Below are 25485 nucleotides of genomic sequence, written 5' to 3'. Positions count from 1 at the left end.
CACAATTAATTGAAAATAATCGACAATCGTGATAAAATCTTGAAATTGAAGTTGTGATTTCAATCGTGATTTAATCGTGGCAATAGTGACCTACCTTTGAGAGCGTCCTTGAAGCCAGAACATACTGAAAGGCTGGTGTTTCTGGCCAGAAATCTGTCCACCTAAGTTTCCTGCTTTACATAATTATTACAATTCATTTTATTTTGCTCATCCCGAATATAATTCATTCTTGGTTATATTTCATCCTGTTATAATTTTTTTTTTAAATCTGCAAAAATCAATAATCGTGATTTATAATCGTGATTACGATTTTGACTAAAATAATCGTGATTATGTTTTTTTTCCATAATCATGCAGCCCTACTGCACGGACAATTGGGAGAAGGATGTCACTTTTAAATGTTTGTTAAGGGACACTGTGTGAGATTTTTAGTTGTTTATTTTTAGAATTCATGCTGCCCATTCACTAATGTTACCTTTTTCATGAATATTTACCACCAGCATCAAATTCTCAGTATTTATTATGAGCAGCATAGTTGCAGTAGCCCAGTGTTTCTCAACAGGGGTGCCGAGGCACCCTGGGGTGCCGCAGGCCCCCCTCAGGGGTGCCGCGGAAATATGGCTGATAAATAAATTTTGTAATATAATACATATTTGTCTAAATTAATAAATGAATGCTTAGTCAGTGAAATCTTTCATCTGCCATTTACGCACAATAAAGTAAATTTAGGTCTCCCCAGTAAGCTGCAACTTCAAACGTAGGTTGTATGACGTCTCCAAATGTGTTAATTTCCAGGAAATGGTCAAAAAAGGTACAGCAACTATGCTGCTCATTGAAACTGGGCTGCCTATTGCCAAATGTGATGTTTACATGAAAGTTTACTAAGTAATTAACAAACATTTTCTAGTATGGTCAAAGTAGAGTCATTTTTGCAGCTAAAAATGGCTATTTTTGGAAATTCAAAATGGCGGACCATGGAGAAGATCCCAATTTTCATGTATGAAAAGTGCAAATTTTCCAGTCATAATGAATACTTTTTTGACGTTGGTGGTAAGTATTCATGAAAAAAGCAACATTAGTGAATGGGCAGCATGAATGCTGGAAATAAACAACTAAAAATCTCACACAGTGTCCCTTTAAGTCCTTGATGTATAAGCCTTTTTAGCTATGTAGCCAACTGTGCTTATCAACTAGAACATATTGTGTTTTTTACGATACATATTTTTAGTAGAATGGTTTAAAAAGTATGTATGGCTTCATCTGGAATATATTATCTTTTTCCTCACCTGTATGTCACCGCTAGGACAGGTCTATGATTGTCTCATGAAAATGCAAATGTATCAAAAGTCAAAGTAAATTCATGGTGTAAGTAATACAACAGCACAATGTAGCACATATTAGGCCTACATAGCTATTATACACCATTTACTCCATTGTACCTTAAGGTAGTTAGGCCTACTGAAACACACTAAAACCTAACAACTATCCACTAGAAACACTTTGTCCAACCAGCGCATAGTCAGCTGAAGAAAAGAAAAGAAAAGAGGTCTACTGATCAGTCATATATGTTACCTGTGTTGGAAGGAAAGTGTGTTTCTTGTTTTTACTTTTACTTTTGACACCTCTGAACATTTGTAGAACACTTTTTTTGGGGGGGGGGGGTGTTACACAGTCACTCTGCAAGAATTCTCTGGTGAGGCGGGGGGAAGGGGGAAGGGGGAGGTGACGTCATGGACCAAGCCGTCCTATGAATGCGACGGACATTTTGTATGAGTGTATCTGAAACACGAAGAGAGCACGGCGGTGGAAAAACTGCCAGATATCTTCTATAAATAAAATCTGTTTTAACAGATATTTTCGGTAAGATTTTGCAAAGCACAGGAGAGTAACGAAGGGGGTATCAATTGTGACTGATTTTGACCATGCATCTCTTTTCAAAAAGGATCAAACTGCTTCGTTAGCATCCGTATTGGTGAACTAAATTATGGGTTTCTTCATTAGCTAGCTAACTTAGCTGGCTACTCAACCAGCTAGTTAGCTACTTCGGGCCTTGTGTTGCAGTGGATCACAGAGTAATACGACGGAGTTTCGATAGTTTGCCTATACATTACTTGAAACAATAGGCGAGTTTTGCACATAATAGACACTAGTATATTTACAAGTTAGCCGTTGTGTGAAGGATAGTAGTTTTGGGGTCTATGTGCAAAAGGCTATGTTAGCCAATATCGTCGTGAAGTCATTCAACCATAGCAGTAGGGTCATTGACAAAATGTATAGGACCTTCATGCCAGTCTGTTTGGCCATGTAGATGTAACCTTTGATTGCAATGTGCGGCATTAGATGGTGGAAAGCAACGGGTGCTCCCAAATTAAGATTGTTTTTCCAAGACTGTTTATGTGGCACTGGGCTAGCAGCTTTGCCAGCTTGTGCATTGCGTTTAGTAGCAGTACTCCGCGAGCCCATCGTGCTTACGCTCGTGCTTTGCCTTCTTCCTTCACTATATTTTGACTTGAACAACATATGCTGCTGGTTTTGGTTCCTTTTTGTCTGTCAAAATGCCACTGCCTACTTGAATACCATCATCCTGTGAGCAGTGCTGTGAAACAGGATGTTGTGATTTGTGATGTCCCGAACAATGGTGGTCCATTGTTGCATTATTGAACTCTGGCCAGCGTGTTCACCTGTTCCTTCGCTCATGGTACTACTGAGTTGCTAACTGAATGTTGGAAAAACAATATTTGTTGTTGGAAAACAGGAAGCACACTGGTTTGTGTCGCTGGGCATTGGCTTTGTTTATTTGTTTGTTTTTTTTGCTGAAAGAACCATCACGGTTTTGAATTGGAAAAACGTCATACGCATTACACACCAACTGCGACTGGCTTGATCCTATTGAAGGCTTTGGAGGCATATGGCTTGGACTGTGTCACCAGGTTCTGTGCTACAAACGGAATTGTTGAGATTTTGAGTGTCTTGTTTGCCTCATTTCTACACCTGCCTAGTCAATGAGCAGAACTTGCTGGGATGATAATCACATTGTTGGTGACTAGTGTCAGTCACAACATTCATCAGAACCATTATCATTTTGGGTGTGATCTGAAGACAGTGGGTTGGTGTCATGTAGTCTATCCTCTCAAGCTCTCTTCCCATGTTGTATTTTGCTGCTGGATTGATGCATTGCAATGCACACGTGTAACAGTCTTCTGATGTTGCAGAATCATGTAACAACAAACGTATGCATTGCTGATTTGGAACAGCTTATCCTCTGTCCTGGAGATAGCAATGCTTCTTTGGCCTGTGTGGCATTGTTTTTTTTCCTGTGTTATTTTCATTGTTACGCTGAAAGGTTTTTATTAGATTGTGCTGAAGTAGTAATGCTACATTGTTTAGGATCCTCAGGCATTCATAATGTGATTTTAATTAGTACATTTGAGAATATTAGTTTGCAGAGGTTTTTTTAATTGGACCCGTCAGTGTTGTATTAAGTTTGTTTGTTAAAAAAGATCTGGTAGACCTAAGGTGTTGAATGATGCCGGCAAAAGTTACCAGTGTGCCAGTTACCAACAACTCCTCCTTTACAAATTAAGTATTCATGACTGAGCATAAGAACTACGTGCCGTTGTAATAATTGTAATGTTGCATTGTCACTAATAATCAATTGTCTTAAATTGCCATTTTGTGGGACATGAACATAGTTTTTGCATGCCATACTGGCCTGTATTGATGTGTATTGGCCCTACCCTGAATATTATCTCAATACGAGGCAGCCTATTTCACATTTTATATCAGGGTCTTGTTGCTAGTATTTGATTAACAGCTTACAGATTTTGCCAGGCACTGGCACACAAAACCCGTGTTGTGATATTGCCCACATTGTATGCTTTTAAACTTTTCATTTAGTTGAATATTCAATGTCAAAATGTCTTTGAGCATGTTTTCCCCCCCTTTTCTCTTTTTTCTGGGTGCTATATGGGTAAACCTTGTATATTTTAATGTGTATTTTCATGTGAATTAAATCCAAATGCTTTTTGGTTACTGGCAAAGCTGCCACTTGGAGATTTGCTGGTTCTTTCATCCGAAATAAGCTGAAGGTCTATTTGCTACAAAGGGAAGCTGGTGCAAGCCCCCCTGCTGGTGTTTGGTCTGAATATTTATTTATCTGTGTTTGTGTGTGCGTGTTTGTCTGGAGGTGGTCGTGGGTGGCGATTAATGTCTTCTGCTGCTCGAATTGATGTATCTGCTTCATTTCATTCTCTTGTTACAGTCTAGAGTTGAATTTTAAATGCTTGACGTCAGGATTGGCTTGGGTTTCCAGTACACCCAGTAAGGAAGCGCTTCTTGTAGCAAAAGGTAAGCACGGTAATCAAAATTAGTCCACATGTTCTCCTTAACTCGGTCTAGTACAACTCACCTATTCAGAGTGGTTTTGGCCAGGCTGAGCTACCTGTAAGCTGCTCGAAGTTTGGTATTAATATATAGTTTGATTGCTCTATGAATTGAGCTTTGAATTTTTATTCTCCAAAAAAGTTTCACTGAAGTGCATGTTGTATTTGCATTGCTTTGAAAAGAGGCTGACATCTGGGCTTAGTAACTGTGTGTTTTGATTTGCTGCTGCTTCTCCGCAAGTAGCGCCATGTCTGTCTGATCGATCACACTTGGCCAATACTGCTCTGAACAAAGGCATGTGCTGCCCTAGAGCTTCAGCTGAAACTAAAGCACATTGTCCATTTCTCCATGAAGCATCAGGGTTTCTTTTGCAGCTTAGAAGTTTTGGGGTGGGGGTTTTGGTCAGCACTTCTCAGTACAAGTAACATTCAGTGTGTCAGTATTTTGTTGGTATTAAAATCCATATTTTGATTTTGTGCTGTATTTTTAATTTTAGCATATGGAAATTGGAATTACATTTAGATCAGATTCGGCTCTAACGTCCATGCACATGTATGAATATAGAGTACCAAAATTTTGTAATGGAGAAAAGTGCATTATGTTGATAAAATAATTGGGAGTAATGATGATGCTCCATTAACAGTAGTATGACATGGGCATCTTTTTTTTTTTTTTTTAGGTTTTAGAATGTGTATATCACATTACTTGTTCATGGCTTTGTTGACATGTCATGAATGTACTAATACATACTGAGTAGAATAGATTAATATAATTTGGGAAATTTGATTTCCATGAGTGTGGACATTTTCAGGAGTTCAGGAGGGGGAACGCATGTAACCCAAAGTGCTTCATTGCTGTGAATCATTGTTCAATGTCTTATTTGCTCATCATGAACAACCTACAAATGTTTCTGCGGTGAAATTATTGTTTGTAAAATTTGTAAGTTATTTGGATCCATGAAACTTCAATCATGCGTCTTGCTGGATTGGATGATTTGTTGTTGATGACTGTGCGACTGAGTGTTTTCATGCGTTGAAGTGTCTGTTTGCCGCTGTGGGAGTGTGTTTGAGTGTGTCTTTGGCTCTCTGAATGTGTGACTGCATGTGGGTGTGTGTTTGCGTTTGGTTGTGTATCTGTTGGGTGTGTGTGTGTGTGTGTGTGTGTGTTTGCCTCTATGGCTGTGTATGAGTGCGTGTGTGTGTAGTGTTTTCTTTTCACCTTTCTCTTGCCCTGGTCTGACCGCAGATGCCTTCTTTCACCTGCAGGTGTGTTTTTGTAGCGCCTCAGAATGGCTGTGGTCATCCGCTTGCAAGGTCTCCCCATTGTGGCAGGGACCATGGACATTCGCCATTTCTTCTCTGGATTGACCATCCCGGATGGTGGGGTGCATATTGTGGGGGGCGAGCACGGCGAGGCGTTTATTGTTTTCGCCACTGACGAGGATGCCAGGCTCGGCATGATGCGCACAGGGGGGTCCATCAAGGGCTCCAAGGTGTCACTGTTGCTGAGTAGCAAGACAGAGATGCAGAACATGATTGAGCTTAGCCGCAGGCGGTTTGAGGCTGGCAATGCTGAGGCGGCAGCTGCAGCTGCAGCAGCAGGAAACGGTAACCGGCCTGGTCCCCCGGCCTCCACTGCCGGGAGTGGCAGAGGCAACCTGCCCACAACCGCACAGAGTTTCAGTCACAGTCACAGTCATACGTCACACACAACTACCGCCACCACAGCAACAGCCTCTGTGCACCACGAGCCGGTTAGCAACAAAAATGTGCCCAGTTTTGCCGCCGCTAACATCGGTAACATGCCCAATTTTAACAACTTCAGTAGTTCCAACATCACCATGGGTTCGACCCTGACTACTGCCATGTCCTCCCTAAATTCTGTCCCGCCCCCCATACCGCCCTTGCCCACCTTACAGTCCATCCCGCCCATGCCCTCGATACCACCCCTACCCGTCCCACACTCTGTGTCGTCTCTCCAGTCCGCCCCCAACGTCTCTGCCCTGACGGCAGTGCCCCCTGTCCCGCCAATGACTCACATGCCCCACCTCTCCGCACTGCCTCCCTTTAACCCCGGTGTCCCTCCCCCAATGGGAGCTGGCCTGGCCGGGGCAGGGCCCCCACTCTCCCTGGGCAGCCCCAACCACATGTTCCTGAACCCCATGAATTTGAACCCCCTGAATCTCCAGGCCCACCTGAAGCCCTCGATCACCAACCCCGACGAATGCTATGTCGCGCTACAAGGCCTGCCCTTTACAGCAAACGAGCTTGAGGTCAGGGATTTCTTTCAGGGTCTGAGCGTGGAAAATGTCCGTCTGATTAGAGATAACGCGGGCAGGAGCACTGGCAGAGCGCTGGTGAAGTTCTTTGCCCCCCAGGATGCCTTTGAAGCGGTAAAGAGAGGCGCAGCTATGCTAGGGCACAGGATAGTGGAGATCATGCCATCGTCAGAAAGGCAGTGGCGCGAGAGTGGCGGTGGACTCCTCGACCACAACATGCCCAAACCAGGCCACAATAACGCAGACCAGGACCGCCATCGCCGTGGAAACGTAAGCGCTCCCTCTCCCTCGGGCCGTGCCAGGTCCCGGTCCCCGCACAATAAGTCCGAGTTTTGCGTATATCTGAAGGGCCTCCCGTACGAGGCCGAGACCAGGCAGATATGTGACTTTTTCAAAAATTCAGAGATCGTGGAAGACAGCATTTACATTGCCTATGGGCCTAATGGCAGGGCGACAGGGGAAGGGTTCGTAGAGTTCAAAACCGAAATGGACTACAAAGGTGCCCTCGGCTGCCACATGCAGTACATGGGCAGCCGCTTCATACAGGTCCACCCCATCACTAAGAAGGTCATGTTCGAAAAGATAGAGAGCATTCGCAAAAGGTTGGCGAGTCTTCAGGGAGATCAGAAAAACAATTCCGCAGTGCCAGGTAAAGACTCCAAAATTTGTGGCCACATCTCGAATATTCCTTACAACGTGTCCAAGAAAGACGTACGTCTCTTCTTGAATGGAGTCCAGATATTCGAGGACACCTTAAAAGTCCTAACCGACAGTAACGGTAATGGCCTCGGCCAGGCAATAGTGCAGTTCAAGTCCGAGGAGGAAGCGCTGAAAGCAGAACGGTTGCACAGACAAAAGCTTAACGGCAGAGATGCGTTTGTCCACGTAGTTTCATTTGACCAGATGAGGGAGATAGAGAGAAACCCGCCACCTCAGTCCAGGAGAGGCCAGAAGGCACAGAACAACGCTCACTCACAAGCACAGGCCCAGGTGCAGGCTCAAGTACAGGCCCAGGTCCAAGCACATGCTTACCCCGGTATGACAGGCGAAGAATTTAACTTCCTCAGAAACACGGTAGGAAGCCTGGCGAACGGCCCGCCTTTCGTAACCCCATTCACCGCCCCAGGCAATGGGCTGGTCGGTCCCCCTCCCCTGCCCCCTCTCGGTGCCACTCTGGGGGATGTCGCGGCGCTGGGTGTGCCGCCCCCCTTGGTTGGCGCTCACTTGCCCGGGTCAGTTCTTGAGCCTCCCGGCTTCCGTCCAGGAGGCTCTAACGGACCCCCGGGTTTCGTGGGCGGCCCTGACAGCCTGAGGGGAATCCCACCGTTTGATAACGGGTCGAGAAAAGGAAACAACCACAACAGGGGTGGTGGTGGTGGAGGAGGAGGAGGAGGAGGAGGAGGAGGACAGGGAGGAGGAGGAGGGGGGGGACAGGGCCAACCTGGGGGTCCCCAGCCTGCGTTTGGGGCCACCCCTGACAGTCTGCGGGGACAGACTGGGGGCACCGGCCCCAACAACCCTCGGCCCACTATTGTAAAGATTCAAAACATGCCTTTCACAGTCACAGTAGATGAGATTCTTGATTTCTTTTATGGCTATCAAGTGCTTCCCGGTTCGGTGTGCCTTCAGTTTAGCGAGAAGGGCCTGCCGACCGGTGAGGCAATGGTTGCATTTGAGTCCCATGAGGAGGCAATGTCTGCAGTCATGGACTTGAATGACAGGCCAATCGGATCAAGGAAAGTAAAGTTAACCATGGGATAGAGTGTGATTTTTGGATGATCTGTTGAATTGGTTATTTTCAGTTTTTTCTCTCATATTTGTTTTCGGTTCACTGCATTGGAAGCAAAGTTAATGCCCTCCATCAATTCCTCTTAACACTGAACAAGACTGTAGTCCCTACCATACCAAAGTATGAGCTTGTCACATACATTAGAAAACTAATGAAATATCCTCCCTTTTAACAAGACGAGCTTTTTAATGAGTTGTAGAATTGGCTCAAAGTGACTGATTACCATTCAATCATGAGAAGTGCATATGCATTTTGTTCTGGATCCAGTACTTGTGCTGGGGCAGGCTGATGTTTTGCAAATGTAAATGCTGTGCTCTATTTTTACTGGCAATTATGCTGTATCACTTTTCTGATGTCCTCTCTGTTGTATTTCCTGTGTTTTGTGGTTTTGCGAAATGTGGTGTACATGAAAATGCTGCCATGGTTTGCGTGTGCACATTGCTCTGATTGGGTTTACGCATTGCTCTATGTGGTTCATATTTTCTCTACAATCAATTAACGCAACTGTGCTGCAATGTTTGTTTTGCTTTTGTGAGATTTGCGTGCTAATGTTTGAAACCTCAAATGCTGTGTACATGACTGCACCAACCTTCTTTCCCTGTCCCAGCAAGATTTCTGATGTGGCAATGTGACGCGTTTGTGTACATGATGGCTTTTGTCCTTATGGCGATATCTTTTTTCTTTCAAGTCAGCTGTTTTCTGCTAAGAAGTAGCCTGTAGTGGGAATGTCAATTTTGTAGTGCTTTTGAACACTTGATTCTTATTTTTTTTATTTTTGACTTAAGTTCCAGCTTTCTGTTTTCAGTTGTGTACATAATGTTAAGTCTACTTATTTTGTCAATAAAATGACATTCCTGAAATGATGCATCTAAAGGTATTGTATGCTTCTCCTTTGCTGTATGGTGACGACTCCTTGTGGTTTGCAAATTAATCAAATAAAGTGCTGCCATGCATTTCCACCCTGACCTGTACACAAGCTATGGAGTTAAAGCCTTTGCCCCCCCCTTAAGGGCCCCTGTTAGTGCTTGGCCCCTTGGAATTGCTTGAGGGAGGTCATAGACTGAAACGTCGCAAGTAAAAACTCTGCAAATGTGAACAGTGTGCGGGAGCTTCCTTTGTCTCTCTACGTTGGTGACCCAGTGGATCCACTCCTACGCACCTGGCAAAAGGAGGTGTGCAAAACTTTTTAAAAAATAGTGCTTGGGCCCTTAGAATCTGTAACGCCTTTCCCCCCCTAGCGGCACCCATGGCTCTACTGGTTGACAAGTGTCTCCTCACTGACCATCTCTTCTTACGTTGGGTATATGGTGGTGAGTGCAAAGTAAACTACCTGTTCAATGAATGAACAAAACGTTTGTTTCGAGATGCCCCTTAAGTGGAAAGAATGAGAATGTTGCATCTTAGTGTTAACATCAGAGGGTATGTAGTAACCCTGTAAACATTAGTGTTGTAATTGCAGTTGCAGGAAAATATTTCCTTCTCCAGCATCTTAGTTTTTGATTTTGGGCTTAGCAAACTGCTATGTAAAGAAAAAAGAAAGCAAAAGAGTGTCATTGTTTGCAGTGTGATGAACTACAAAACAGGAAAATGAAAGTCCAGTGCAGTTTTGACATTAATAATATTTTGCATGCTGTGTGGTCTTAGAAAATAGGTTGTGGTATACAACATACTGTTTTATTTCCACATACAATGGGTTGGTGTGACGGGACCTGTATGAACGTTTTGTAAATGTATCAGCCAGTGGATTAAATGCCTGGATTAGTAAAGTGGCTGCCTTAAACCACTAGCAAGTGTTCTTTTGGCTATTTACATCTTCCTTCACATGCCTAGCTCTAGAATCTCTGCTTTACACTGTTTACACTGGACATAACATACTGACGGGTGGCTGAGGAGAGAAGAAAATATCAAAATTGCTGCTGTGGTGGTTGTTGAAGCAAATGCATCAAGTGGTCCTCTAGCTTTAGAGGAGTCATGCGGGATGATGGTGTGACTGACTATGTCCAGCCAGGGTATCAACCTGGCCAAAGAAACATGACCCTATAACCTGATCTTGCTATGCTTTTGGAAACAATGTGCTCTCTGTCAATCTGATTGATTGATTGAAATATTACTGTTGTGGTGTAAGATATTTTGCCCTGAAACTATCAGTGTGTCAGGTGTAAGATATTTTGCCCTGAAACTATCAGTGTGTAATCTAAAATCTGCTATCCATGTTTTTGGTAAGTATGGAAAGTGTACCATGATGCCTGTTTTGTTCTCTGAATATTCCTTGGGATGGATAATGCAGGGCTGCTTGTTAGATGGGTTCTTAACAGTGTGTAAAGGTGGAATCTGTTTTGTTGGTATGTTTTGAGGTTCTAACAGGCATTAAATTGATGGTGTGGGCTACATGCCCTCATGAAAAGGTATGTAGTAGTAACTTGGGCCAGTGTAAGGACTCAACTTGCTGTAGGCCTATTGCAACTCATTAAGTAGTCTACATTTCAAACTGGATTCCCCCTCAGTAAGTAGGAGTGCATGTTATTTGGTGGGGGAAAAACATGCTTGCTGTATATTTACACGAAACAACAGGCTTCAGCAATTAGAACCAGGGTGACTATAGTTGTAGGCGTAGGGCACGGGTTAATAGAGTAGTAGGCTATAAATTCAAGCAATAACAGCAATACCTTGTTATAGTGTAAACCACTGGTCTCCAAACAACGGCCCACGGGCCAACAGCGGCCCGCGGGCAGCAAATTTCTGGCCCGACATGAGGTCCTTAAAAATGAAACCATAAATGCGCCTATTTGTGGCCATGCGTGACTTTCGATCACAAACACGTCAGTTATCTCTCCTAAGCATTCACAAACAGTTAAATCTTATAATAACAGTCTCATGACAGACATTGACAATGAGGGAAAATGGTGAAGTGCAATCTGTTGTCTCCTAGACATCTAGAGAAGCCGTTATTCATCATTGCGTTTACCTCGGTCATCAGACCATTCGCAATTGTGCGGTATCGAAGCACTCTCCTCTCTTCTGGTTGAAAATGAGGACAATTCTCTCCTTCCCTATTTTTATGTATTTAGCAGGCCAGATACATGTTGTCTTTTGTTTACTCACATTTATGTGAAGTTTGGATGACAATTATCCCGTATTTTGGAAGTATCATTTATGCAAGGTAGTAGCCTACATGTAGAGACGTTAACGCAATTCAAGCTCCAGAGAACAGTCGTTACCAAAAGAAGGGAGGACAAAAACGAAACCAGTTCCTTTAAAATGTCTTGGAAATATAGAGCCAGGTAGAAGATTAGCTGAGTAGCCTATTCCTGAAGGTCAACGTTTGCTGGGTGCAGCCTGCGCGCCGCGGTGAGCCGCGAAGCGCACAGTTATTTAAGCCAAGTCGGCAGAGTTTTCTCAACTCTCTTCTGTTTGCAAATGTAAACGATTCTCCTTTGCTTCTATTGTATGTTTTTGTTATATCAGTTTTGCTTCGTCTTGCACTCGTAATATTCAAGGTCTGGCTGACATTTCTGTATCGCACGTGTATAACTGTATCGCATTCCTAATTTAGCCTATCTGAAGGCGCCACGGGAGCATCTGAGAACAGTAGGCTACCTTGCTCCACCCTACCCCTAACCCGAATTTCAGAAATGTCCAGGAAACTTAGGCAGAATAGGGTTTAATATTCCTGATGGCCCACCTCATCTCCCCGACAGCCCCGACGGTGCACGGTGCTCATGAGCGTGTTTCCCTTTGTTCAACCAGAAGAGTCTTGAGCGCTCAGTTATGCAGTTAGAGCACTCACTCTGTCCTCTGTTAAATCTGGACGATTCTCCTCCCCTGCACTATTTTTGTGTATTTGTGATATCACCCTCTTTGCATTTTAGCTGGCGTACTGTAGTAGCCCATTCTAAATGTGGAGGATATTTTCCCCCCGTAGTTTGGTAGGGGCGCGTTATGCGAGATCAGTTGAGCAGAGAATGCATGATACATCGGGAATGCGTTGGAGGAAAACTAATATGATTTTCGAAAACGACCGCAATAAAGAAATATATAGACGAGCATTCCTGGAAACTAACTATTTCATCTGCCTGGGTGCCACCTGTTGCATGGGCTTGCGTCTTTTCTGTTCAGGCAGAGGTGAGATGCAGCGCACGAGTTCGGTGAGATTTAATCGCTCTGGAAATGACTTTTGTTCCTCGATCGAATTGGGATTTTAGCGCACATTGACCTATATTTGTTTTAGGTCTTGTCATTTAGCCTAAATCTCTCTCCCCCTCCCTCCGTGCCGTGACTGAAGTGGCTCTGCTGGAGAGCACGTTCAGCAGTTGAACATGCATTCAGCAGTTGAACGTGCTCTCTCTCTCTCTCTCTCTCTCTCTCTCTCTCTCTCTCTCTCTCTCTCTCTCTCTCTCTCTCTCTCTCTCGTTAACATGTCCACAGTTGGTCTTTATTTACATTCCTCCCTGGCACTATATTGCAACAGCTAATAATAATATTTCAACAGTGTTTTTATTTTTTAATTTTTATTATTTGTATTTATTTTAATTTATTTTGGGACGGGGGGGGGGCGTCTGGCCCGCGGCCTCGCTTGCTCTACATTATTTGGCCCTTGGGAAAAGTTAATTGGAGACCACTGGTGTAAACTGTCTACTATCGTTTACTTATCCACTGTAATTTGTGTCGATGTGCAGGTGTCGAGTAGTTCTATTTCTCACACTGTAAACACTCTATTGCACAGCATTTACATGGGTGGGACGACTCGACTTGAAGGTTATAGGGATTGCAGTGCCAACGTAGCCTGGGTACTCCCATACTGCCTTTTACTTCTACACAATCGTTTCGATCTGAAAGACAGAATCTCACTTGTGATTAGGTCTGGTGGTAACCAGGCAAGTGCCAACGTGGTTTCTAATGGTGGAACTTGTCTGTGAAGCTGTTTTGATTCGATATGTATGCGCTCGCGTGTTCTGTGTCTTGAAACATAACCACCATGTGGCAACGTTGAGGAGATTGTATTATGATCACAATCACAAACCACTCATTCAAACGTCAAGTGCAACCGCACACTGACACCGATGTGCGCGGGTCTTTCTACGAGCTAAAAGCAAAATGTCGAACTTCTTTGCATTCACTGACTGGGTAGGCTACATCCTGTTCATTCACGCATCGTGCCTTTCTCCAGTCTGCCATTTCTGGATAATTATATGAACGATTAGGTGGAGTGTGAATGAATCAGCCCATGAATCGCTGACACTGAGCAGCCCTTCTGAGTGCATGGTTGTGGATGGCTCACTTGCTCACACACAGGGCTGTAGTCAAGTCCACCTTTGTAGAGTCCAAGACAAGTCCAAGACCAGTACTAGTCAAGTCCGAGACAAGTCCGAGTCCAAAGAGGTTCGAGTCCGAGACAAGACCGAGTCCAAAAAGATTCGAGTCCAAGTCAAGTCCGAGTCACATGTCGGTCAGTGTTTGACAATGAAAAGGATGAATGTCAATAGTGTGAACCTTAGAAGATAACCTATATGGCATGGATGTGAAGACAAAACTTGTTTGTTATTGGATTTCAAGCTCCACTTTACAATCTATGATGGCCAGTATTCTAAACAAAACTTAATGACAGACCCGGCGAGTCCAAAAGCCTAATTTGGCAAGACCATTGTCCGAGTCCAAGACAAGTCCGAGTCCAAACAATACCGAGTCCGAGACAAGTCCAAGTCCATAAAAAAACGGACTTGAGACCGGACTCGGGCCGAGTCTGGACTCGAGTACTACAGCCCTGCTCACACACGCGCCGCCTCTGAAGTCCCGTAGGTAGCCTACCATCGACTGCTTTTGAGTGAAATGTGTTGGTCATTGAGCCATGTTGAGGGATTACTTGGTTTGTACACTAGGTGTATATTTATTTTGTATTTCATTCCTCCTGGCATGCGGTTAAGTGCGACTACATCCGTGTGTGTTGATCACGCTCACGCATGCCCAGACGTGCACATTTCATGACCACTTCCTGTGCTGCATCTTTCCGTTTTGTGATTGGCATATCATTTCGCCGAATGGAAACCTAGTCTTTCCAGCTGTTGTCCAATCATGACTGATTTTGTCCCCAAGGGACAGCCTGCCACACCCTCTGCATCAGATACATTTTACGGCATTTGTAACATATTTGCTTCCTTCCTTTCACATTTGGTGTTTGAAAGTGTCGGCGACATTGTATCATTCTCTGTTTTAGAAAGGTATGGTGTCATCACAACCCTTCGTAGAAAAAACGGCGGTGTTATGTTATGCGATGTGATGGATATGGTGTCAAATCATTATGGAGATGTCGACGCAAACTTTTTAAGCGGTTTAGTTGTTCAACATGCTATCTGAATGAGTGAGGGCGTTGTTATTTATATGTATTTCTTATCTTTGCGTTCACTTGGTAAACATAGTAGTTTTTAAGTGATTATTCATTTTGTTTAAGAACTTGTTTGGCTCTCACTTTCTGTTGGCCTATGTAGGTGGAATGGCAATTTTATTGCCCAATTTTCGGTTCTTATTTACGCTACCGTAGTAAAAAAAAAAAAAGTTGATCTTCGGTTTATTTTTTTATTGACAACATCACACAGCACGAGGCTGCATTGCTAGGCTGGCGATGCCGTCCTATGCAAAGATTTTGGCTCCGCATTGCCGTCGCAGGAAGTAGTAATTGCAGACAAGTAGAACCAGAGTAGCGTAGGCATACGGATGAGGTTTGTGAGGAGGTTACGTTTGTGCACCTTACAGTTGACAGCTGTCAACCCCCCTTAAAAAAATGCAGACATGACCATATTTTGCAGCCACAGGAAAATAATTATTTTTTATCATCCTCTTCTCTTATGTTCTAGATGGCAACCCAGTGTGTCTCAAAGGTGGAACTCTCCATATCGTGCAGTCATCTCATTGACAAAGATGTAGGATCCAAATCTGACCCCCTCTGTGTGCTGCTACAAAGTGTTGGAGATGACAAATGGACAGAGGTATGCAATTTTTACTTAAAGGGACACTGGGTGAGATTTTTAGTTGTTTATTTCCAGAATCCATGCTGCCCATTCATTAATGTTACCTTTTTCATGAATAGGTAAGTATCCATTCCATGGTCCACCATTTTGAATTTCCAAAAATAGCCATTTTAGCTGCAAAAATGACTCTACTTGGACCATACTGGAAAATATTTGTTTATTACTTTGTAAACTTTAATGTAAAGATCAAATTTGGCAATAGGCAGCCCAGTTTCAATGAGCAGCATAGTTGCAGTACCTTTTTGACCATTTCCTGCACATTGTACCTTTTAATATTGGCCTATATTTCTCACAAACTGAAGGATTGTGACCATGGGTTTTTACATTGTTCAAATTTCTACATGGTTTTAGATCAATGTTTGTGTTACTGAAATGCGGCGCCATGTTTGATGGTCACAGTGATTTGGATTGTGCCTGTTGTCCTGCCCCAGATTGACCGCACGGAAAAGGTGAAAAACAACCAGGACCCGGAATTCTCCAAGAAGCTGCGGCTAGACTATCACTTTGAGCAGGTGCAAAAGCTGAAGCTGGGTATTTACGACATCGACAATAAATCCGTGGATCTAGGGGACGATGACTACCTGGGAGGCTTCGAGTGCACACTGGGTCAGGTGAGTCAAGTCAAGTGGACTTTATTGTCAAAAATCTATGTAACAGGGTTAGCATAGAAGTTTGAAATTGCGTTTGACCAGTCCCCAATGTGCATTTTAAAATAAATAAATAAATAAGACCTTGATAATAATATCGCTCTCGCTCTCGTTCTCTCTCTCACTCGCACACACACACACACACACACACACACACACACACACACACACACACACACACACACACACACACACACACACACACACACACACACACACACACACACACACACACAACTAACCTACTCGTACATGAATTTACAATTCTTTCTCTGACACATTCATTCACAGCATACACACAGACAAGTCCCTTCAAACATGTACCTGTATGCACTTTGGAGGGAGGTTTTAAGTCTCATTATACAATGGCAGTAAAGGGTTTCTATTCTGTTCTGTTCTGGTCTTGTGTACTGTAGCGTGTAGCAGGGCTGTAGTACTCGAGTCCGGACTCGGCCAGAGTCCGGTCTCAAGTCCGTTTTTTTATGGACTTGGACTTGTCTCGGACTCGGTATTGTTTGGACTCGGACTTGTCTTGGACTCGGACAATGGTCTTGCCAAATTAAGCTTTTGGACTCGCCGGGTCTGTCATTAAGTTTTGTTTAGAACACTGGCCATCATAGATTGTAAAGCGGAGCTTGAAATCCAATAACAAACAAGTTTGTCTTCACATCCATGCCATATAGGTTATCTTCTAAGGTTCACACTATTGACATTCATCCTTTCAATTGTTTAACACTGATCGACATGTGACTCAGACTTGACTTGGACTCGGTCTTGTCTCGGATGCAAACCTCTTTGGACTAGGACTTGTCTCGGACTTGACTAGTACTGGTCTTGGACTTGTCTTGGACTCTACAAAGGTGGACTTGACTACAGCCCTGGCGTGTAGTAGAATTAAACAAGTCCTTGAATAGTTTATTAGAAATTGAGTTAATAAATGCTAATTTATCTATAATGCAGTCCAGGGGCCTGTACTGAGAAGCTGTTTCAGAAGTAAACCAGGTTAAGTTAGAGGTAAATCATCTATTAGAAGAGTCCTCATCTTTTATTAGATGATTTGCCCCTTAACTTAACCTGGTGTACTCCTGAACCAGATTCTTAGTATAGGCCCCAGTTAATAGATCAGTAGGTAATGCAAATGTCGATACCGTTTTCAGATTGTGTCCAGTCGGAAGATCACCAGACCGCTGGAGCTGAAGAAGGGCAAGCCTGCGGGAAAGGGCACCATCACAGTCAGTATTCAAATACCTCCTCAAACAAAAAGGCTTTCACAGATGTCTTGCTTCGCTACAGTCTCCATTTAGGGATATGTGAAAAGATAAGTACAGTAAAAACACTCCGAGTGAAGAGCAGGTCAATTAAGCAAATGAAGTGACAAACTAAATTGCCAATGTGTGTTGCACAGACAGTTGGCTCTTGCTTGTTCTTTGCTCTGTCTGTGGGTCAAAATGATTGTAATTGTTACAAACAAATGAGAGTTCATTAATTTGTCGGTTTGTCCCTTCTTTACGAAACACTTTCTTAGAATTATAAAATCAAAAATACATTGGTCTGGTGTCAGGGCATTGTCAAGACAAGAGGCATGAAATGATGCGTAGAGAAAGATTGTTTTCACTCATTTTGTTGTTTGCTTGCAGATTACGGCTGAGGAGATCAAGGACAATAGATGTATTGTGCTGGAGATGGAAGCCAAAGGCCTGGACAAAAAGGTAGCGCTGCCAGACACTAGACCCACGTTGGATTAATTTGAATTCTACTGCTGACGAATGGTGAATGGGTGGTCTAGCGATTAGGCTAGGACGCATTGGGTCAGGGGCACCAGGGTTGCAAAATAATCAAAGGGCTACCGATCACAATTATGACCTTTTTTGTTTCGTCTTTGTGTGCAGGACCTGTTTGGGAAATCAGACCCCTTCTTGGAGTTTTTCAAGAAAGAGGATGATGGCAAGTGGCAGCTCGTTCACAGAACAGAAGTATGTCAATTTCACAATGTGTCACTACTTCTTCTTCTTCTCTTTTCTATGTGTCGTAAGTAGGAACTGGTCATTTACTTTTCAGTGAGTTTATGGCCTGTGGCATGTAAACCTCGCCTCACAAACTTCCTTTTTTGTTATTAAAGGTCGTCAAGAACAATTTAAATCCCTCGTGGAGAAAATTCAATGTGTCTCTCCACACTTTCTGCAACGGTGATTTGAGCAAGCCAATCAAGGTAAGAGAAAGAAGACTGTTGCTCTCCCTTCACAGCACATCGACTTTGCTGTGTGCCATCATGGCCTAATGGACACAGTATGTCTTTGGTGATGTGCAAATATTGGTTTTTATAGCCACCTGGGAGGTTGTAAGTAAAGCAAATATTGCCCATGTGTACTATGCAGTAGGCCCTCCTATGTGTTGTAGTTCAGTGACATTTTCCTGAGTGGAGTGAATTGAACTCTGATGCACACTGTGGATTTTTTAGGACATTAAAAAACATTTTACTTAACAGGGTTATGTGACTTTTTCCCAGGTCATGTGCATGGGAATGTAACTGATTTGTGATTTAAATAAAATGAAATAAATGAATGTTAAGTATGTTTGTCCTGGATGACAGAAGTCCAGTAGTTGTGCATCTAAGGGCTACACAGCAGTGTTGAAGGGCATAAGCCCAAGGTTTGACTCTTGTGTTTATGTTGACTTGACTGGCAGGTGACTTGTTATGATAAGGATGAAGACACCAGTTCTGATATGATAGGAGAGCTAACCTGCACCACCGCCCAGCTCCTGGAGGTTAAGGACCATGCGGTGAGCAGGACCAGCTTCTCCTTCAAGCTTCTTTCACCAACTTCTCTTCTTCTTCTCTTTTTCTTCTCTTCTTCCCCCTTTCCACCAGGTGCATTGCTCTGACTATGATAGTGATGGCTCACATGACCTTATTGGTGTGTTTGAAACTAATGTAGAGGCTCTTCAGAAAGCAGACCATGGGTCACCGGTGAGACCAGAACCTGTCTGTCTGTCTGTCTGTCTGTCTAGTGTTTGTTCCTTCATTTGTTTGTTTGTTTGTTTGTTTGAATCTGTTGTCTTGACTGTTTATCTATCTACTTGTAGTATGCAGTTGCTACTGCTACTGCTACTGTCAGTAGCCTTTTGTTTTTTTGTGTGTGTGTTTCGCTGTCTTGAGACTTAGTGCTTAAGATACAAACTCTAAAGATACAGAAATTTAAGACCAACAATCCAGTCAGGTGTGTGTGTGTGTGTGTGTGTGTGTGTGTGTGTGTGTGTGTGTGTGTGTGTGTGTGTGTGTGTGTGTGTGTGTGTGTGTGTGTGTGTGTGTGTACAATAGAAGCAAATATATTTGCGCAGTTGTCACTAGGGAAGTAGTCCTGTAATTGTTAACGACTACATATTTTAGCCTTTTGAGTTCTGTATTTGTAGGTGTTAATCTGATGGCTTTCACGTCTCTCCTTTTTAGGTGGAGTTTGACTGCATTCACCCAGAGAAGCAGAAGAAGAAAAAGAGCTATAAAAATTCAGGCGTGGTCTGCGTCAAAACGTGCAAGGTATGTTTCAACATCGTCACAGTCGTGTGTGCTCACATACCAACACCCTGTAATCAGGGCTGAGGGATCTCAAGCATGGTTCCTAAAACCAGTCATGGTCTGTTGGTCATTTACCAGCAGATGGTTTCAAAATGGCTTTGAAATGGTTTGATAATTTGGGATTGATTAATATTGTGCCATGGACAAACACGCACGCAATATACTTCTATTTTTCATCTGCTGTATATTGGCTCATTTGTCATAATAGTAGTGTTGACATCGATCTGCTTTTATGTGCTGCTGATTTTAGTTGGAGAGGGAGTACTCATTCCTGGACTACATCATGGGAGGATGCCAAGTCAATTTCACGGTAAGGCTGCCGTTTAATTGCACCACACAACCTCAGGGCCCTTGTTTGAACAAATAATTTGTAATAATACGATATACTGTTATAAAGATACTATATATTTTGTTAGTCACAGACTTTGTTCATCAAAACAAAACGGAAACACTGCTAACTTGCATTGCTAGCTGAGTGGTGAAGCTGGTGATGATTTATCATGTCTGTTACAATTGATGTGAAAGTTGAGAAGAAATGACTTATTTTATATTGACTGTAACTGAACATTGGTTTGGCATTAAATAGTCATTAACGATGAAAAAAAACATTGAGGTTCTGATGCGTGTGGGTGAGGTGGTGGTGGTGAGATTCAGTGTCTGTTGTAACAAATGTTGACTGGTCTTCAGGTGGGTGTTGATTTCACCGGCTCCAACGGTGACCCGCGCTCTCCTGAGTCTCTGCATTACATGAGTCCGGACGGGCTGAACCAGTACCTGTCAGCCATCTGGTCTGTGGGCCTCGTGGTGCAGGACTACGACAGGTGAGATCCCACTCATATGCCGTTGAATAATCAACTGTTAGCAACTGTTTCAACAGGATTTATGGCTTTTGGCCTTTGCACCTTTGCACCCCCACGTCTGTTTTTTACATTTTTGTTGATTACAGAATCACACATGAATGTACTATAGAAGTTTTTGAGTGGGTTTTTTTCATTGGGAACTACTTTAATTCAAGGCAAGTAACCAGGACTTTTTTTCTGTGCCGCAGTGATAAACTTTTCCCAGCCTTTGGATTTGGTGCTCAAGTGCCTCCTGATTTCAAGGTGGGTGAAACATTGGTGGAACACAGGGATGAAGTAACGAAGGAATCCATGTGTGGACTAATGTATATGAGGTGACATGAGCTGGGTAAATAAGAGGGGAGGGTAAAAGTAAGGGCTGTATGTGGAGGACAGGAGTGTACAGTATATGCATGTATAGGAGTGTATATGGATACATGTGTGTGTTTGTGTGTATATGTATGTGGGTGTCAGATGTTTTATGTGTATAAGTAAATTGTGTCTATATGTCTTGATGACACGTGAATCACAAAGATCTAACTGATGCTGAACCTCATGGAAGTGCCCTGTCTGATGTGAAAACAAAGAACAATAAATAATCTAATCTAATCATATGACTTCATTGTGTTAACTGCTTTTCATAGTCTGAATGGGCTTATGTGTCATATTCTGATGTAATTGTTATTGCAGGTTTCCCATGAATTTGCCCTGAACTTCAATCCCAGCAGTCCTTATTGCCAAGGTAAGACAGACAAGAATAATACATTCTGCATTGAAGTTTTCCTTCTGTTCATGTTGTGTTAATACAGTAATTGTGCAGTAATAGCATAGTAGTAGCATAGTAATAGCGGTAGCCATGCTCAGCAGTGAAATTGTGCGTGTGTATGTGTTTCGTTTGCAGGTGTACAAGGTATTGTGGAGGCGTACCGCATGGCGCTGCCCCAGGTTCGTCTGTACGGCCCGACCAACTTCTCCCCCATCATCAACCATGTGGCCAGCTTTGCCAACTCGGCTGCACAGGAGGCCAAGGCATCGGTCAGTCCCAGACAATCACATCTTTAATATGCTCAACAACAAAGGCCACACACACACACACACACACACACCTGTGAATGCACACAGAAGGACAACTAAAATGTCACCGCATGTTATACTTTAATTGTATTTAAATGCATGTGGTATGTTCCACAGAAATCCTTGTATTACACTGGAGCCTTAGTACACTGGTCTCTGAAGTCTCCAACTCGGACATAGGAAGGGCAAAAGCCAAAAGCCAATGCCAATACTCGATATTTGAACAAGCAGTGAACAGATGTACCTGTACAGTATACAGTAGTACATCTGGTGATGAACCATGCAATGTTGTTAAGTGACCACAAGGGGGTCCCAGTGAACTGCCTAACGCCATCATTTGGAGACTGTCCATAGTGTGTGCATTCCAGTATGGGACCATGCGTCCTCCACTTGTACTTGTGGCCTCAGGTTTTGCTGAAGCCCCGCCTCCCTGGAGAAAATTTTTTTTGGGGGACTATTCTTCTTTCACCATCCAGTTTGCAAATGAGAAAATGACTTTACAATTGAGCTTTTGCGAGATATTGAATTATAATGCTGTTGCCAGTGCTGTCATCACGACATTTTACTTCCTGGTACCAGGCCACAAGAACAAGTGGAGGACGCAAGGTCGCATATTGGAACGCACCCTCTGTCCCTAGTAGTGACTCAGCTGTAAATTACAGGGATAGCAGCTGAGGACACAGACACACCCACAGTCACTGTTGCCTGTGCATTTCTGTGTTGTTTACAACATAAAACCTCAAGGGCAATTTATGCTCCTGATGCATAGCTTCTGTGCGTCTGCAAACGGTCTTCAATAGGCTTCCATCTGCGTTTTGGTGGCACTAGACCTAGCACACAGAACAAAGATGGCAAAACTGTTTTGGGACCTTTCTTTGTATAGCTTTGTATACTAGTGGTATATTTAGTAGTGTGGTTTGGAATTAAAATGCATCACCCAATTCTCCAGAGAGAACGACAAGAATATCACCTAACTTTCAATGCAATGCAATTTCCCTCCCAATCCTCCAGCAATACACTGTTCTGTGAGGAAAAGTAAATTCTTGTCGCCCCAAATGTAACGCAATTTGATTTCCTTCTCCCAGATGAAAAGTTCTGTCATGGAATAAATGTGAAGAAAGTGAGCAGACCTCTGTCAATCATAGAAGGGAAATGTTCTACAGTACACAAAATGGAAATGCAATGTAGTGTGATCTCTGTCCTCCTACTTGAAATCCTGTTTTTGTGTTTTATTCAATGACCGGACTACATACGTTTGCCATTGAAGTCTTCTTCAGATTCTCTACAACTCTCTTAAACTTAAATCAGCCTTTGATGTGCACAATCTTTCTTAACTAGTGAATCTCTGTCTCCTCCCTCCAGCAATATTGTGACCTAAATGTAACACAGTGCGATTTCCTTCCTGACCCTCCACAGCAATACTATGTGCTGCTGATCATCACGGACGGGGAGATCACGGACCTGGACCAGACGCGGCAGGCCATCGTGAACTGCTCCAAGCTGCCCATGTCCATCATCATCGTGGGGGTGGGCGAGGCCGACTTCAAGGCCATGGAGTTCCTGGACGGGGACGACGGCGTGCTCAAGTCCCTGACTGGGGAGCCCGTGGCCAGGGACATCGTGCAGTTCGTGCCCTTCAGGCAGTTCGCTAGTGTATGTATTATATCACACCTTTATTGTTCAACAATTATTGGTTTCGGTTTTATTGTAACTGGGCCAGTGTATCAGATCACATCTGTATATGGCAATATGTTACTATACTGTATCTACTTTTAATAGCTACGCTTAAACATGTCACATTTTGAATCAAGCCACGCTGAAACCAAAATATTCACACGTGTCAGTTTATGTTAATGTTCTGTTTCAACAATTACCAGTACAGTGTTTTTGTAACTGTCAGTGTATCAGATCACATTTCTCATTGGCGATGACCGTATGGTATTGCATATCATAAATTATGTATTCCTTATAAATATAATCTGTGTATGGGGGCTGTCTAAATGTTTCTTTACGCTTTATATTTCCATCATATTTACTTTAAAATCAAGCTACGATGAAAGCAAATATTCACACGTGTCAGTTGATGTTGAAGTTCTGTTTCGGAAGTCCTTTTCTAAACATTTATCAACATCAAAGGTGTTTCAACCTCCCAGTAATCTTGCAAACCTCCAATGAATCTCAGAAGGTCGTGACCTTGTAACTTGAGAATCCCCATGGTCTATAACTGCAAGTGGGGCATGATCCTAAGTGACATTGCTGTTTCCATTCAATAGCCAGAGACTAAAAGTGTACTTGCTATATCTCTAAGCATGTGTTGTTTAAGTAATTAATGTATCCTCCGGCTCTCCTCCACAGGCTCCCAAGGAGGCTCTGGCACAGGCTGTCCTGGCCGAGGTGCCCTCTCAGGTCGTGTCCTACTTCAAGATGAGGAAGCTGAACCCCGTCAACCCGCCTGAGAAGACCTCCAAGTAGAGCAGAGCAGAGCAGAGCAGGCCTCAAGACCAGCCATCTTTTGATTTGTTTGTTTTTTTGTTGTTATTGTTTTTGTTTGTTCCTCTGTGAACTCTGTGCCTCCTTTGTACCCACGAGTACCACTTTAAAACAAACCAGGAATAATTACTGTTTCTGTTCCATTTTATTTTTGTATTTCTTTTTTGAAATCATTATTTTATATATGCTGATCATACATTCTTGCAAATGTTCGCAAAACAAAATCCCCACTGTTATTCCTCTTAATGGGGGGACAAGTGAATGAATTACAGCTGCTTGGGATACAGCTGCCAAACTGTTGCCACTTGCACGTACACGATGCCTTATCTTTACTTTAGCTATGCAATACAGTTTTAGTATGCTGACTGGGACACCGTAACAGCCAAACACAGCCTTGCACCTATATGAAATGCTGCTTTGTGCTAACTAACCAGTGGCTGTTTAGCACCAACTATATAACCTCCACTGCTGCCTTATGCACTTGAATGTCCCCTGCTTCTAAGACATTGTAGTTAGTTATTTTGTTGCCTTAGCCTACCTATTTCGGTATGCCTTAGAGATTTTGAGAAATATGCCAAAAATGTATGTCTAAATGCCAAGCATGTCGAAACTGGAAGTGTTCGCTAGCTCACCAAGTTAGGCATTAACATGGAAAAAGATGTTGCCATTAGGTTTAGGTACTCAGGATGTTTGTTGCTCTGACTAAAATGCACATCAACATAATCAAATTCCAACGTAATCTTGATGGTAACTTTTTTTTTGTTTTAATAAGTACTTTATCCATTGCCATTGTCTAACATGAGAAAGTAATTGCTTATTGATAATCAGTCTACCCATTATTTGACGTGGGTCCACTTTCATCCATGTGGCATGTTCCACAAGTTCCATGTTTGTCTATAAGGATCACTGTGATATGTGCGTGGAGATGTAATCTGCCGTATCCTCCATTTTTAGTTCCTCATTGAATGGACTGCACTTTCTCCGAGCTACAGCAATAAATTCAGAAATGCATTCGGGTACACTTTTAGTTGTGCCATTTTGACTCCCCTAAAGGGCCATATTTCCTTAACCGGATGCAGATATGAAGAACCAATGTCGTTTTAGCACTTTGAGTAAGAAAGGGAATGATTTATTATGCTGGAATTTGTAATCATTTGAGGTTTCAATTGTTGCTATCACCATTAGCTAAAAGAGTAAATTGTTAATAAACCTACCAGGAATGAACAGTACAACATACTGTTGGCTTTGTGGGGACCAGAAAGTGTACGCCTCTGGTGTGGCATGCCATGCAATCACAAATGTTTTGCTCTCATCCAACATGCTGAATATCTATTTTGTATTTTCCTCATCTTTTCATAAAAAGTGTCAAAATAAATTCACAGAAATGTA

General features: G+C 43.0%; 2 protein-coding genes across 5 annotated transcripts; both read left to right on the top strand.

Annotated features, from left to right (window-relative positions):
• Positions 1–1765: 1765 nt before the first annotated feature.
• cpne1 (copine I) lies at positions 1766–25485 on the top strand. 4 transcript variants are annotated; one of them, XM_063215563.1, is made up of 17 exons: positions 1766–1860; positions 4262–4347; positions 15299–15430; positions 15904–16083; positions 17277–17351; positions 17757–17828; positions 18009–18092; positions 18239–18328; positions 18989–19087; positions 19568–19654; positions 19944–20003; positions 20381–20514; positions 20742–20796; positions 21223–21274; positions 21434–21567; positions 23023–23259; positions 23962–25485. In XM_063215563.1, exons 3-17 carry the CDS (start codon positions 15299–15301, stop codon positions 24076–24078), a joined length of 1608 nt encoding a protein of 535 aa, XP_063071633.1. In that variant the 5' UTR covers positions 1766–1860; positions 4262–4347; the 3' UTR covers positions 24079–25485. The 4 variants fall into 4 exon arrangements, with proteins under 4 accessions (XP_063071633.1, XP_063071631.1, XP_063071634.1 ...); XM_063215561.1 differs by lacking the exon at positions 4262–4347; XM_063215564.1 differs by lacking the exons at positions 4262–4347; positions 18989–19087 and adding an exon at positions 18805–18900.
• rbm12 (RNA binding motif protein 12) lies at positions 4359–9415 on the top strand. Its single transcript, XM_063215560.1, has one exon. The coding sequence runs from the start codon at positions 5672–5674 to the stop codon at positions 8420–8422; it is 2751 nt and encodes a 916-aa protein (XP_063071630.1). The 5' UTR covers positions 4359–5671; the 3' UTR covers positions 8423–9415.

The sequence above is a fragment of the Engraulis encrasicolus genome, chromosome 14, assembly GCF_034702125.1.
Source record: "Engraulis encrasicolus isolate BLACKSEA-1 chromosome 14, IST_EnEncr_1.0, whole genome shotgun sequence".
NCBI classification, from domain to species: domain Eukaryota; kingdom Metazoa; phylum Chordata; class Actinopteri; order Clupeiformes; family Engraulidae; genus Engraulis; species Engraulis encrasicolus.
The sequence above is the reverse complement of the archived record's forward strand: the minus strand, read 5'-3'. Positions and strand labels throughout refer to the sequence as shown.